Source organism: Mustela nivalis (genome assembly GCF_964662115.1).
Source record: "Mustela nivalis genome assembly, chromosome: 16".
Classification (NCBI taxonomy): Eukaryota; Metazoa; Chordata; class Mammalia; order Carnivora; family Mustelidae; genus Mustela; species Mustela nivalis.
The window spans coordinates 60469585-60485560 of NC_139035.1; the positions used below are offsets into that span (position 1 = coordinate 60469585).

Here is a 15976-nt window from a genome sequence, read left to right on the forward strand (position 1 = left end):
TGTGTGGCGGGGGGTGGGGGGGGGCAAGAGAAGGAGAAGCGCAGTTAGGGGGCGGAGGTCTGAGTACAAAACGCGTTGACTTCAAGTGAAATCAGATCAGTCAGAGCAGTTCGCGGTGGCTCCTCTCTCTCCTCCCACCCCACGTTTCTCTTGGCTGGACTCTCCCCTCCCTTCTCGTTCTAGTGACCCTGGACACTCCCTCCGTGCTTTCCCAGAAGTGTGGCGGCTGCGGGCTCCCGGTCCCAGAGGGCACGGACCCCAGAAGCATCGCTTCCTCTCCCTCTGCAGGTCCTCCCGGCCCGGTCCCAACATGCTGGACGGCCTGAAGATGGAGGAGAACTTCCAGAGCGCCATCGAGACTTCGGCGTCCTTCTCCTCGCTGCTGGGTAAGTGTTCAGGCCGTGCGCCCCAGGCGCACCCTCCTTCCAGCAGACCCCAGTTCTGCAGCCCAGCCCACCGGGACCCGTTCGGCAGTAAGGGAGCCAGCGCCCTGCCTACTGCACTCGGTTTGAGCCCACGCTCCGTCTGTCCGTCAGTCCCCGTGGGTCCTTCCTACCCCGAGCCGACAAGCCGCCCCAGGTCTCACGCGCCGGGCACCGAATTCCCCAAAGCCGCGAGGGGCGGGCGAGATTGCTCGCGGGGTCTGAGTGGCAAGTGATTAAAAATACTCGGGGCTGGATTTTTAATCACGGAGCTGATCGACATCTCGTAAATGCCGCCGGCTTCTCGGCGGCCTAGGGGCGAGCATAGGAAACCTAAAGGCGCCCAAGTTCGAAGCGGCTCCTCGTCCCCTCCAACTCCAGGTCCAGTCTCAGCCTCGGGCACGGCCGAAGGGCTTTTCCGGGCCGGTGGGCAGCGCAGCGCGGGGATTAGCCCGCACCGCAGGGCCCTCGCTTCCGTTTTAATTAACTGGAGCGGGACTTCGAGGCCGGCGGGTTCCCCTCAGCCTTCCCAATCCCTTTGCAGCGACCACGGAGGAGCCGCTAGCCAAGGGCCTCGAAAGGGTGTCCACACGCGCGGGGCTCGCTCATCTGAGGTGATGAGGATCATCATCTCATCTGAGGATTCGCAACCCCACCTGCCACCCCGAATACTTTGGTGCTTTTAAATTGTGGGCAGCGGGTGCTTTCATATTTTAGCGGGGGGTGGTGGTGGAGATTTTCGTTTTGTCATTTAAACCTCTTGCCTCTTTCGGTCCTTCGGAACCGCTAGAGTGGGGTGAAGGCGATGAGACAGTCTGGCTGGAGAAACCATAGCCGGAGAGGAATTCCCCCCTGCTCCCCCAGATGAAGCGAAATCAAGCGCACTGCGTTCCCCCCTTTCAACCCCTATTTGGGAAACTTCTCGACTCCGTGCAGCGTCGGAAGAGCGCGGGGGGCCAGAGCTGGCATTGCCCTGGCATGGAGCGCACGCGACCCTGAGGCTACGGCAGGCGTCGCGGCCCGCAGTGTGCGCTCCGCGCGGCTCCGGGCGACTCCCAATGCCCGGGTCCTGGCCCTGAACGCCGAGACAGGGCAGAACAGAGAATCTTATTATTAAGAACTATCTCCCTACTTTTCTTAGCCCTCCCTGTGTGCCTCAAGGCGACTGGCCCCACTCAGGAGCTGGTGACAGGATCCCCCAAGGGAAAAAGCGACAGGAGGGGGGAAGGATCAGGCCCTTTGGGACACCACGCGCAAGAGTATTGTTATCAGGGGACAAGGCCTTCTTTAAATAGCTGTGAAATGTGCCGACAAAGGCGGCCAAGCGTTCCCACATCCTAAAAAAGGGCATCCTCTCCGCAAGCAAAATAAAGGAGCAAAACAGACAAAGTCCGAGGGGTAAGGTAGAGAGCATTCCCTGTTTGCGTGGAGTGGGTTTGGGGTGGGTGTTGCTCGAACGCGCGGTGGCTGAGCATGCGGGGTTCCGGGAACTCCCGCCGCATCTCGGCGCCCCGCTTCTTTCCTTTTTTACCCCTCTTATTTTGATGCTTCTTAATTATGTAAATGTCTACATACATATATACACATAATATTAAACGTGTAAACCCACCCGCAACTTGTACTCCAGCCAAGGTACAGCACTTTGGCGTACATTGCTTTGAACAATACCGAGTTTGCCTGGAGCAAGATGGTATTTTTCTGTACGTCTGAGACTTTTTAGGAGAAAAATAAAAATTTCAAAGTTTTCCCTCAAAAACACAACAGAATCGCATTATAGCAAAAGAAAAAACAAAACAAAATAAGTGCCCCCACATTCTTTTTATAGACTCACGGTTTTCCTAATAGTCAAAAGAGACAAGCGCAGTGAGTGACTTAAGGCTTACATGATAAATCCCGGAGCGCAGATTTATTTGTCGTCTGATTTTGCTAGTTGTGCGCACGTTTGCGCGAATACCTGGAGAGGTTTGATAATTAAGTCCCCTTGTTACTGATTTCTGTCCCCTCCCCCGGTAGAATTTAAACCTTCCCGTAGAGTTGCTGTTTGTTAGAAACAACACCTGGTTTGATTCTTCTCTGTTCTCTAAAGCTCGGTTTGGTTGATGAGCGGAGGGCTTCCCGGGGTGGGGGGCGCGGGGGAAATCCGCGGGCGGGGAGGGATTGGAGCGAGTCCCGGCCGGGTTTGGCCGGGATGCTGGGCCGGCGCGATTGACCCGAGAACGTCTATTGCTGCTGTAGGCAGAGCGGTGAGCCCCAAGTCTGTCTGCGAGGGCTGTCAACGGGTCATCTCGGACAGGTTTCTGCTGCGGCTCAACGACAGCTTCTGGCATGAGCAGTGCGTGCAGTGCGCCTCCTGCAAAGAGCCCCTGGAGACCACCTGCTTCTACCGGGACAAGAAGCTCTACTGCAAGTACGACTACGAGAAGTAAGTGATCGCGTCGCCGGAGCGCACCCCCCTAGCCCCAAACGGGCACCAGCAAGCGCAGGACACTCGCTCCTCCTTTACCCCCATCCGCTTCCGGAAGGCGCGGAGGCACCCTCTAGCCCAGAGACGCACGACGCCGATTCACCGCCAGGTTGTTGCGGGTTGCCCTCCCCCGGGGCCGGGGAGACCCGAGCGGGGCGCGCTGCCACCGCCCGGGCCGCAGGGACGCAAGCGCCGGCTCCCTCCGCCGTGTGCTCCCCGGTGCGCAGTCCCCTCCCCGGGCTCCTGTACTCCCACCGCGCGCTTCCCGGAGGACACACCTGTGTGAGGGCTTCGACCCCGTCCGGCCGGCTGGGTCCCGGTTTTCCCCTTCCCTGGGGTGCCCCGCGGGCTGCCAGTTGGCCACATCTGCGCGCGGGGTTCCCGCTCCGTCTCAGCCACGTGTCTGCGCCACGGTGGCGCTCGGAGCGAGCCGCCAGCTTTCTGCTCCCGCGGCTTCCGTCCCCTGTGCGCGGTGCCCGTGCGGCTTTGTCCCCCGGCGTCGCGATAGACTGGGCTCAGAAACGGCACGGCTGCCCCTCCGAGCTCCGCGCACCCTGTTTGCCTTTTCTCTCTCAGTCCGAGACCCCCGTCCCGTTTCTAGAAAACCCTGGGGCGCAGGGGCCCGATCTGAGGCTCCCTCCTGCACCGCACACTTCCCCACCCCCACCCCGAATTCCCGCGTGGGTGTGTCGTGTAGCCTTGCGCGGGATGCACTTCTCTCCTGCCGACCTGACCCTGCGGGTGTGTTTGGAGAACTAGGCGGCAGGTATCTAAGAAAGATTATTTGGAACCTAGGTTTCTGTAATGCCTAAAGCCTGGACGCAGCCGGGAGTGGGAGTTAGAGGGATTTCCTGGTTCTCACCAGGCAGGCCCGGAGCTGCTTGGTGGGTCCATGGAGAGGGACCTGCTTTTCCCTGTCCAAACGGCTAGTCAGTGGGGACACTGACTTCGCAAAGCTGTGCATGGTACTGAAGGAGAGAAAAGCGGCTGAAACGCAGGCCTCGCTTTTTGCACACTCGGGTTGGTGTGTGTGGCCCAGTGGACACGCGTGCCCGCGCAGGAGAATTCGGCATTTGTTACTGGTGAATAAGAGACAACTGTGCGCGAAGATAATCAAGGGCGGGGCGGGGCGCAGGAAAAGCTGTTCCTATCACGTTATTGAAAACACAGACAAGGGGTGTGTGCAACTCTCCATGTAACCACAACAACAACAGAGAGAGAACAGAAATATCTTCCTTCCAGTGTTGCCTGGGCTGTGAGGTTTACTGAAGACTGGCAAAGCGTTTATACCCAGTGACCACAGACACACAATTTTTTTTCTGCATCCCGGGGCTGCTTTGCCATCCTCTGCTTGACTTTAACCCTCCTGCGGAAGGGGTACCGGGCATTTTGAAAAGATCACTTCACATTTTTAGCACTAAAAGGAATACTTGTTCTGTTTGGGAAGTGTTGGGCGATACAGAAATGAATAAAGAAACGAAAACACAAGGCCACTTTGCAAAGTGGTAATTATGGTTAACATTTTTTAAAGAAGACATGCCCGTATCTGTTCTTGGTTGTCTGTTTGTTGCCACAGTGTCTGAGGGAAAAGTGCAATTTTTAGGGCATTAAGCAGATTTTGCCCACAGAACTTCAGGTTATCACCTCTGCATAAAGCTTCTGGTCGTCTCTCCTCGCATTCTCTCCCCTCCCCATTTTGCTTTTCATCTGAAGGTTTTGGGAATGTGTAGACCCAATCTTTATCTTTCTGCTTATAGATTACCGAAATGTCCACATCCTTCAGGCACAACACTAGCGAATTCAAAAGTATTGGAGCTTAGGAAAGGATTTGGATTGTGAATTTCTATTCTGTTTGTTAAAAAAAAAAAAAATCACGAATCAAAGAAGGCTTAAGGGTCAACACAGCTGTCTGGCCAGTCAGATCTTCTTTAAGGAAGTCAGGCTGTGTCAAGAGGGGAAGAAACAGTTGTTGTAAAGTACTTAACACAACAATGACCCTCCGTCTCAGCCCCCCAGGTTTGGCGCGGGTTTTTGCTTATTAGGAGCCCACTAAGGTCAGTTCTCCGTGATCACAGCTATTTCTGCAGAGGGAAAATTGCAGGGATCAACTTGCCAGCTGTTGGCCAGAACCGAGAAGGTTTTGTAGAGAGGAACGTGAGCCGCATTGTTCGGGGAGGTGTTGCTGTCACAACGAGGGATTTTAATTTTAATTTTAACAACTATTTCGGAAACACAGGTCCAAGATGGAGTTGCCTCTGCTCTTTTAGCTCTTGGCACCCCGTCGGCACAGGTCTGCACCCAACCGGTCCCTTTTTGGTTTTGTTTTGTTTTGTTTTAAAGCTTCTACTCTGTTCCCCATCCCAACCTCATTCTTTTCCCAACAAAATGGGGTTTTAATATATCTGATCAGCTTGAGGACATCGACATGCATGGTGGTTGCTGTGGTTGTTTGTTTCAAAAATTAGGCTCCAGACAAATCCCTTCTTTCAGCGGCTGTTATCAGCTGTTATCATCAAGCAGCTCTGTCCGAGGCAGGGAGGGGGCTGGGTGAGGAGAGGCTGTGAGACCCAGTCCCAGCTGCCCTCAGGGGGCTTGCCGCCCAGCCCCTTGGCCTTTGGCATTGTCCCAGCTACCGGGGATTTCTCAGCAGCCTCCTCTAAGCGCAGAAATGGGCATCGCCTGGGACCCCTCGGGAATGAGCGGATTGTTGTCGTCTAGAGGGACCTTTTCAGTTGCTGATACCTTGAGACAGTCACAGAGAGCAATTTTTTTCCCTCTTGCACGAATCGATTATTTAAAAATAATTTTGACCTTGTGGGTGGATCTTTTTAAAGTCTGAGGCCCACCCAAGGAAAAGAGCCGGAGGCGTGGGTGTGAATGAGGAAGCCGGTGGTGAAGACAGAGGCAGGTCGCTTGGCTCTCCTGATTTGCCGAGTTACATGTCGGCATGAAAGAGCACACAGCTAAGTTGCAGTCTTCGGGGAAGGGCAGGAACGCAGTATGAACAAAGCGAGTTCATTGTATTTGTTTTAGCCATTTGTAGGTGCTTTTCTGGCTGTGGGCGGTTTTGCATTTGAATTATTAGCTGCTTGTCCCCGGTGTCAGGTGACCAGCTAAACAGTCCAAATCCTACTCTATCAGCTAGTGGTGACACCTCCTTGGTGTCAAACACCAAATTTGTCTAATTTAAAAAAAAAATGGAATGGACACTGGCATCTGAGACACAGCCATTCATTTCAGACTTTGGGATGTTTTGTTAAATATTTGTCTCATACACTATGACACCCTTAGGAGCCATTTATCTTCCGATCATCCAAAACAAATAAGCATTTAAGGCCAGAGCGCCGAACAGTGATTTATGAGTGTCCGCAGAAATTAAGAGCTGGAGGTGATCTTTTTGGAGCGTGACAGGTCATCAAAGTAAAATCACTGGTTAGGTGGGATGATATGTTTCCAGAATTGCTGAAGCTGTACCCAGGGATTTAAAACAGGAGGGAGCTCTAGGTATGGGTATTTAGAAACTGGATTCCCCTGTTTTCAGCGTGCCTGAAAGTTAGCAGACGACCCAGATATTTTCCAGCCCAGGGGGCTTCTATTTATATAACTGTTGTTCCCTATTTCACTGAGTCCTCTGTGATCTGGGTAGTTTGGAGTTTTCCCTGAATTTGTTCCAAACAAATACTGTAGTTGGACTTCAGCTGGAGACAGAAAAGGCTGCTGCATAATGGGAATGTGGTAATACAATAGATAATTAAGCTTTCTGGAAAGGATCCCACATTGAAATCAAGTTTTTATTGTTTCTTTCATGTGCCTGGCAGCTCGGTGCGTCAGCCGGGGCCCTCTCCTCTCACATACGAAGTTTATCACGGTCCCTTAGATTGTTCTGGACATCCTAGGAGCAGAGTGGAATAGCGCTGCTGTCATCGGGGTTGTTCTCATAACATCGCAACTCCCCACATGTCAGCAGATCCCAGGCCTTGGGAGACCTGGCCTCAGAGGGCCGCAGGTCCGTGTTTTCTCCCCTTTCTCTTGGAGCAGACCAATTTTCCAAAGACAGGGACTAAAATGGGGGCAAAGCAGGTAGCATTCAGAACTTTCTCTGTCTTGCCTTCACCCTGCTGATTGGCAGGCAGCCCTTTGGAGAAAATGGTCTGGGTAATGATCTCTCTTAGATCCAGTGATGGACTAATTCTGCATTTTTATCAAGGTAGCGTAGGATGTGTGTGTGTGTGCGTGTGTGCGTGTATGTGTGTGTGTGTAGGGAGAAGAATTAGTTTGGTTTTATTACTGTGACGTTACTCGCAGATCAAAACTGGGTATGCAGTTACTCCTAGAAGGGAGCCCACAGATGAAATTACAGAGGCGGTTGTAGATTTTTGCTGTATTTTATCTTCTGTTGGCCCCACTCCTGGCATAATAAAATGTAAGGAATATAAAACTCAAACACAGCTAGGTAATAAATTGATGTCTGCATTAGATTGCAGGGGGGTTTAGCTAAGGATCAGCCCGGTCCTCGGGCCGTGGCTGGGTGTTGGTACAGGCCGAGTAATCTCTTTTTTTACTTGGAGGGTGATTGGAAACAGTCCTTGCTCAGAGGTGTTTTCTCTTTTTATATGGATTGGTCCCTGGGTAGGACTTCCTTGGAATCTAAGACTTAAACTCTTGAAATAAAATTAGACAGCCCGAGTAGATATTAATAGTATTCTGGGAATTGTGTACGAACATCGTGGGATTCTTTTGATCCTTGCATAAGTGGAGCACATTATAAAAAGTTCTTTATCCAGGCCAGTTGTACATACGACAGAGTCTTGGGACTTCGGTCATCCTACTAGCCAAGGAGTTGCTTTTGCTTTCAGATTTCCGTGACAGGAGCTCTTCTCAAAGCTCATCGTTTGTCCTGCCTTTCGGTTTCACTTTTTCTCGTTTATAACTTTTGTATTCGCCCAAATGCCGTTACCGGTTTTACGGAGGCCTCTGTCGCCACTGCTTTCTAATTCTGGAAAAAAAAGTTGTTTGGAGGTCCTGAGCAGGTAATCTTCCTCTCATGAGAACAACTCCGTTTCCTAAATTATCAGCTCATTATTCTTGACGGTGGGAGAAATTGTGGGTCATAGCCTTTCAGAGCAAGACTAGAGGCAAGGATTTAAAATACTCGTTATATTATCAGAAATTTAGTAAAGCCTCTTCGAGCCAACGCCCGTACAGCACGTCATTGTTGAATCCCATCATGTCCAAAATAACCCATATTGAATCCTGCTCACTCGAGTGTGAAACACCGTTGTACAACATTAGGGAATGAACGATGACGGGGCAGGGGCGGAATGTGCAACCACTTGGAAAGATTTAAAAATAATTTCTGCCATAACTGTGAACCTTTAGCCCTATTTGAGGGCTTTTCCATTTTTTTTTTTTTTTAAACATCTTTCTGATGTGGATTTTCCAATGTCCTTTCCCATCTTCCGAGGGGAGTTCTTGGTAAGCCATTTGTGGGCTGAGATCTGGAAGTCTGGGGGACCCCAGGGTGTGGGGTGTGCCTCTCTCAGCCTCTGCACAGAACAGCGGGGTCCCTGTCCTGGAGGGACCTGTCCCCTTTCCAACAGGCCTAAGGCTGCCCCCTAGGAACACTGTGTTTTTCTGAAAGTCCCTTAGTGACTTGTGGGACAGTATTGTTACCAGCCCCTGTGTAGCTTTGCTGTGGGAAAGTTGGTGATTTTAGGGGCAAAGTGAAGAAAGGTTTCTGAAGGAAATAATACTAGGGGACAGGGGACTCCAGGCCCTTCTCTCCTGTGTGCCCTGTTTTACTGGAACCTACAGGAAGACCAGCTGGGGATTTCCATCATCTGCGTAGTTCTTGGTTAGCAAGACGTGGGACGTTTTAGTCCGTTTATCGCAATTAGAACTAGTTATGTCATTGCTGACCAGTGTCAGCGGCGGCTTTGGGCCTCTTTGTCATGTTTTCGATGATACGCGGCCACCCGGCTTCCTGAAACGAAGGCAACACCTTCCAAATGTCAAATTGTTATTTTAGTCAAGCCCAATTATCTGTCTCTATATTTTTAACCAAGACGAAATTAATAAAATTGCTGCGGGCCCTGGTATTAATTAGCAGTAGGATTAGAGCTGTACCGGGTAAAAAGGAGGTGTAAACACTGTCCTCTTGCTACATGTTTGTTTTCACACTACTGAAAATAAATAAAATGAGACTTAGGATGGGGATTACGTTTCTTTTGGCATTATATGGCAGATCGGACTGGAATGTGGCAGAAACACCGCAGCATTAGCAAAGACTTTATGGAAGGAACGAAACTGCCGGCCTCGGTGGGTTCTCACCTTGTGTGTAGACCTGGTCCCATCACAGATAGCCCCAGATGGGTAGTCAAAAAAAAAAAAAAAAAAGACCTTTGAAGCCTGCCTCTGGGCTGTTCTTCTCCACCGGCGAACCGAGGCAGCTGAGTCCTCAGTGGGGCCTGTCACCGGCCGCCAGGTTGGAATGAGCCAGAATGGAAGGAAGCCTTTTCCAGGTTCCCCGTTCGTGTGCCGTAATGTCACAGCAACAAAAAATACAAAAGGGCCTGAAACTCCATGGAGGAGTCTGGGGTCCCCCAGCCTTGCCAGCTTCCAGTTTGGGCGTCCCGGTTGTAGACAACAGTGCAGATGTCCGGCCGTTCTGACTCCCAGGTCGTCTCACCCTATCAGACTGGTGTTTGATCATTAGTGTCCCGTAACGGACCAGCCCTGGTGGAGGTCTGGCCATGGCCGGTCGGCCTACCGTGCCTGACAGGCCCAGTTAATCTCCGGGCGTATAACAGATACCTACAGCGTCTCGCCTTGCTGGGAGTGGACCACATGCTCTATCTGGGGCTCACATCTGGCCCGGGCCCGTTCTGCCTCCCCCTCACTCCCCCTCACTCCCCTATGCCCTGTGGAATTCTAGTAACTTGACTCTCGCCAGCATCAGATCTTACTTAAATACCATCTCATCAGCTGCCTCATTTTTCCCCCCAGGCCATCCTTGTGGACCCTGAGTCCTCTTTTGATTTGCTTACGTGGAGGAAACTAGGAAACTAATTAGTCTTCTGGATGCGATGGTCGGAGCCTTGTCCCATGGCCCCCCAGTTACGGCTCAGCTCAGTCGCTGGCAAGGGGCACACCCCTCGGGTTTGCGCGATCCCAACCCTTGCTCTTTGGGTGACCGTCCAGGGACACTGGCATGTCTTCTCAGTGTGCTGGGTACCTCTGTGGATGCCACCTTATGTCCTGCCACTCTAGATGGATTTTTTTGGGGGGGGGTGTGTGTCAGAGAAGCCCCTGAGTCTGATGCTGTCCCCAGTAAACCGGAAGGAGTTATTTGGTGAAAAACCCGACTGGGATCCTGATGGGATGTGAATACCCCATTCATTCTCAACTTCTTGCTGCTTCCCTGGACGTGGCCCTTCTCCGGGCAGGACGAACCCTCCCTCCTTCATCTCTGGAGCACGGGGGTTCTCTGGCTGCAGTGGGGAGGGGTCTTTCTGGCCGCTTCCTCTCACCGGTTCCGGTTCCTCCAGGCCGCCTCAGCTACACCAGGGCCCCCGCCTTGACTCACCGTACTGGTGCCCCCTTCCTATAGAGCCTTAGGAACCTTTAAAAGGATTTTTGAAAACAAAACAAAACAAAACACCCCCTCCTGAACTCCAGATTAGCCTCTTAAGCTCATTAAAGTTCCTTTAAATACCAAAATGTTGGGCTCCTGGGGATGATCTCCCCCAAACCATATTTTCATTCTTAACATTGTTGTCATTCACTGGGCAGCAGATTAAGGCAGCTCCCTCTGGGCCCAGAAACAGTCCCCTCTCTCTCTGCAGGAGGGTCCAAATATGTCTTTGTTCGAGCACTCCGGTAGCCTGAACCTAAGTAGGAGCCGATGCCAGATTGGCCTGGGGCTCCTAGCTCCATGCTGGAGAAGTAAGTTGTTGTCTTTGGGGGGTAAGGTGGGGCCCAGAGCAGGGAATGGGCAGTTGGGTTGTGAAGATGTGGCTTGTATGGTTTTCAGGAGCTCAGTGGCCTCTGGGCTCTTTTGCAGTCCCTGGGGAGAACCGGGATGGATGAAGGCTCCAGTGGCCTGGATTTAAAGGACTGTCCTTGTCCTGGAGAATGGGAGCCCTCTTTCTGGGACCCAGCAGAAACGCCAGAGCCCGGTATCTGGTCTTCCCTCAGCAGTGGTGGACCATCACAGCTCAGAAGTGGGTTTTTGCAGCAGTACCTGCCTTTGTCCCCACGCTGTTCCCCCTCCCCCCCATTCACTTTAGCCTCTTTTCCAAGGCGCCTCCTTAATACACCCGCCTCCTCTCCATCATTTCAGGCTTCCTTCCCTAAAGCTGGCTCTTGGGGAGAGCTTTTTGGTTTTGACAGTGGAACAAATCCTTTTTAACATAACCATCCAGAGCTTTCTCCCCTGCTGCTGGTTCCCCTCACCCCTGTCTCAGCCCCTCCTACATTGTAGCAGATTCCTTTGTGCCTGTCTTCCACAGACAGTGATGGCCGCCATCTTCACAGAGATACAGGCACAGCTCCTCAGAGACCAGAGACGAAAACCAGGTGGCAGTGCCATGAGGTATATTTTGGAAGCCCAAAGAGGAAGAACATTCCAGAAGACCCTCCCTTGCATTTTTGGTAGAAGTGTTCCTTGGTCCCTGTGCCTCTGTTTCCCTTGGGGCTCTATGCACCTGGGATCCGTGCATTTATCTAGAGTATTAGTTATATAACCCCATTGTCAAGCTCTCAGCTCAGTCTTGTCTTCTCGCTTATCTTGTACTCTGAACCCATCTTGTGAATTTCATATTATCTTGGGTACAGGCTGGAGCCTGGTCTTAGCTATCTATCTACTTGGACAGGATATGATGAAATAATTCCCTTGTGATGTACATGAGAATGTGGCGTTCTTTCAAAGAGACTTTTTAACTTGAAGGGTGTTCAGTCAAAAAGGAATGACTACCTTACAGTAGAATCTGAGATCCTAGAATGGGAGATTATTTTGGACAGAATGCAAATACCGCTTCGTGGGGTGCTCTCCTGTTTGTCTATGCATAAGGCTGGTAGTAGTTATACACCTGCTCCTTTTCATCTGGGTTCTGTTCTTGGTTGGTGTCTTCCATTTCAAAAATCCATGTCCGTAGATGGAAGGGGTTGGACAGGTAGGTATGGCTGGTTTGAGCACTGCGTAGCTCCCTCCATTACCGGAAACACATGTTCTACTATGAATAGATGTCCAAGCCACAGTTTCCTTATCCATACGAGGGAATATGCAGACGACCTTCTAGGGTTATTGTGAGACTTGAGTAAGGAAATGAACACGGAAACCTTTTTGGTAAAATAGAGAGCACTATACAAGGTTGGTGTTATTGTTGACTTCTTTTGATATGAGTAAGAGAATGTAGATTCTCTGTCATGTAGATAACTCTGCATGGTGTAGTGGCCAAGAGCATAGACTGTGGACACTGGGTGTCTGGGATCACATCCTTTCTCTGTTACTTACTAGCCATTTCTGTGGGCAAGGGTCTTATTTTCTCAGTGCTGGTCTCCTCTCTCTAAAATGGGGGTAGTGGGGCGCCTGGGTGGCTCAGTCGGTTAAGCGGCTGCTTTTGGCTCATGATCCCAGGGTTCTGGGTTCGAGCCCTGTGTTGGGCTCCCTGCTCGGCAGAGAGCCTGCTTCTCCCTCTCCCTCTGTCTGCTGCTCTGCCTACTTGTACTCTGTCTGTCAAATAAATAAATAAATAAATAATCTTTAAAAAAAATGTGGGTAATGATAGTACCAACCTCACAGGGTCATTTTGGGTTGGGTAATGATAGTACCAACCTCACAGGGACATTTTGGGTTAATATTTATAAAGTGTGCAGGTCAGTGCTTGGCTTATTGGAATTACTGTAAAAGGACATGCTGAAAAAAAAAGGTATCTTTTTCCATTTTCTTTTCTTTTTTAAAAAGATTTTATTTTTTCATTTTTGTGAGAGAGGGAAAGAGAGAGGGAGAAAAAGGGAGGGGCAGAGGGAGAAGCAGAATCCCTGTTGAGCTGGGAGCCCAGTGCAGAACTGGATCCCAGAACCCTGGGATCATGACCTGAGCCAAAGGCAGACGCCCAACCGACTGAGCCACCCAAGCACCTTCATTTTCCATTTTCAAGGAGGTTTCACATGTATTCTCTTTACTGGACCTCACAACAATTTTAAAACTTAGGTAGGGAGAGCTTTTTTCCCCCTCCTCTGCTTTTTATAGCGAGGAAACGGAGGCTCAGAGAGGTGAAGGTCACGTTGTTGATAAAGAGGGAAGCTGGGATGCTGTCCCCAGCCGCAGACTCTTGGTGCAGTGGCCTTTCCTCTAAATCACACCATCTGCTGCTTGGGTTCTGGTGTTCACACCCCAGTGAGGTCACAGTTCTCAGTTTGTCCTGTTGAACGAGCTCTTGGAAAACAAGTCCCCACCTGCTGGATACTTGAGCCTGCAGGCAGCCTTCCGACGGTCAGCTGTTGATATATTCCGTGGTTTTAAGGGAAATGTTTTGGATTTGGGGATTGCCTGAGTGCATGTGTGTGTGTGTGTGTGTGTGTGTGAGAGAGAGAGAGAGAGAGAGAGAGCGAGCGAGAGCGCGCGAGCGAGCTGCTAGCGTACACCCATCCCTCCTGTTTATCAGACTCAGCTCCCACGAAGCCGTCCTGCCGCCATCCTTTCCTGTTCCACCCAGCTGCAGTGGGGCCCGAGGTTCCTCTAGCTTAGCTGTTCTTCCCCACCGGAAGAATGACCAAAAGGCAGACAAGCATCCATTTTTCTCTCTCTCCAGCTCCCAGAGTTCGCTATTGGTGGCTCATTCTGGGAGGCTCTCCGCACATTTGGCAGTAGAACTGTTAAATATCAGGTCTGGAGCCTTCCAAACATAACTTCCATTGGGACCAGCCAGCAGCTGTCCATCCATTCTTTGCATAACCCTTTTCCAAGGTTTCTTCTGAGCTGTGTTGCATTTTCAGGCGAGCCCCAGCCTCAGCGAGAGTAGATCCCCCGCCGGGCACTGGTATGACGCCGATTTTCTGAGCCATGAACTCCCTCTTGTTTATCCCGTGACCTGGCTGGACCAAAAAAAAAAAAAAAAAAGGGATAATGGAATCTTGGTTTTTAAGGAAATTAAATATTCCTGTACTATACTCTTTCACTCACCGGTGCTGACACTTGGTTCACGTAGACCTGGTTCCGCTCAAGTTTAGAGAGATGGAATGTGGGTCTGAATTTAATCTCTGTGAACCGGCGTGTTATGAAACTAGAGATTTCAGGTAATACAGCAGTAACTAGAATGCATTATACCTGGTTGTGTGCGGATTTCTCAAATTGAGAATTAAATGGAATCTTACAAACAGTTGGTTTATTAATTAAATCACTCATTCCTTCCTCTAATCATCAAACAGAATTATTAAATTCCTCTATGTGCCAGGTATGTAGAAAATGAGGAAAAGGAAGCAGGGATGTATTAACAATCGAGCAGAGGCTGTTTAGAGACATAAATTAAACAGATGCCTAAGAATAAGATTCTCTGAAGAAAGGCCTGGCCTGTAGGACGCGTTTAAGTCCCTCGGTTCTGCATTTCTCTAAGTTTCTCCTGATCTCCATAGTGCTTGTCCCCCTATGAAGTCTATTTTTATTTGTTGCTTTCTGGCCCGTGTCACCAGGTCACAAACTCTGCGAGGGCAGGGACCTTCCCGTTTTTTTGTTTGGTGTTTTGTTTTGTTTCTCCAGCGTCTTGTCCGGTACCTGACACAGCGTAGGGATTAGACAGTTGTCTGTTGGTTGGATGGATAAAGTGATCGGTGCGTGGCTTGTTTGGGGTTGTTATAAAAGCTTCACAGGAGAAGCGACAGAAAATAAACCAATAAATAAAGACCTATTTCAAATTGTGGTACACGCTAAGAAGCTAATGAATAGTCCATCGTAATACATAACCAAGGGACCCCAAGCTTTGGGACATTTTATCACATAAATGACAAGAAGAGGGGAATGCCAAAGGGGATGCTACCAGGGTGAGAGGAGCGCCTGCAGTCCCGACGTCCGTCTGCGGCAGGACGGCCCGGAGACGGGAGAGGATGCCCTGGAGAGTGGGGTTCTGGAAGCCAGGGCAGTGCTGGGGACTTTCCAAGAGTAGGGCTGCCTAGTTGCTCTTGAAATGGGCGGTCCGTCATCGGTAATCTTAGCAAGAGGAGGTTTTCTCTTTTCTTTCTGTTTTTATTTATTTATTTATTTGTCAGAGAGAGAGAGAGAGAGAGAGAGACAGAGAGTGAGCACCAGCAGGGGGTGGGGCAGGCAGAGGGAGAAGCAGGCTCCCCGCTGAGCAATGAACCCGACCTGGGTCTCAGTCCCAGCACCCTGGGATCATGACCTGAACTAAAGGCAGAGGCTTAACCGACCGAGCCACCCAAGGTGTCCCTCAAGAGTAGTTTCATCATAGAGGGGACGGCAGGCATTTTAATAGCTTGTAGGCTAAAATGTAGTGGAAGGAGCAGAGGGAATGATGTGACCCCCTCTTCCGAGACGGTGGGCCGCGGAAGAATGATCAGAAGGAAGAAGACGCAGCCGTTCTGGGGTTGGAGCGAGCATGAGGGGACGATGTCACAGGCCGGGCTGGTCGTGAGCCTCCGCGAGGGCTCAGATGAGTTTCTCTGGGAAAGGAGGGAGGCTGAGGATCCAGGAGAGTGAGGGGCATCTAGTTGACGGAGGGGAAGCCTGGGGAAGGGTCAGGGACCCATCTCGGGCCCAGGGTCTGGCCCTGCTCCTCTCTCCCGGCAGTTGCTTTGTTCTTTTGTGGCCATCTGTGTGGCTTAGCTGGCACTGAGCCGCGGCACAGGGGCCAACAGAGGGCGAGTCTGTCTTCTGTCCCTCCTCGTGGAGTCACGGCAGCTTCCCACCTTGCTTCTTGCCCAAGGCCACCCTGGCTCATGGGCCTGAGGGGGCCGGCAGAGGGAGGCTCTGTCCTTCTTCTTCAGACACTACTTGTCTTCCTGTGAGCCTCGCCCGCCTGTCACCTTCTGTCTGTGCTCTCACCCGCCAGAACTCCATTTGGTTACGGCGTGGTCC

The 15976-nt window shown here is 51.0% G+C and overlaps 1 protein-coding gene across 1 annotated transcript in view; it reads left to right on the forward strand.

The window, feature by feature from the left end:
- Positions 1-232: 232 nt before the first annotated feature.
- Positions 233-15976, forward strand: part of LMX1A (LIM homeobox transcription factor 1 alpha) — a 155170-nt gene continuing 139426 nt past the window's right edge. The window contains exons 1-2 of the mRNA XM_082702599.1: positions 233-386; positions 2658-2844. Of these exons, the coding sequence (XP_082558725.1) occupies positions 311-386; positions 2658-2844 (263 nt within the window). The 5' untranslated portion in view covers positions 233-310. The remainder of the gene's footprint in view (positions 387-2657; positions 2845-15976) is intronic.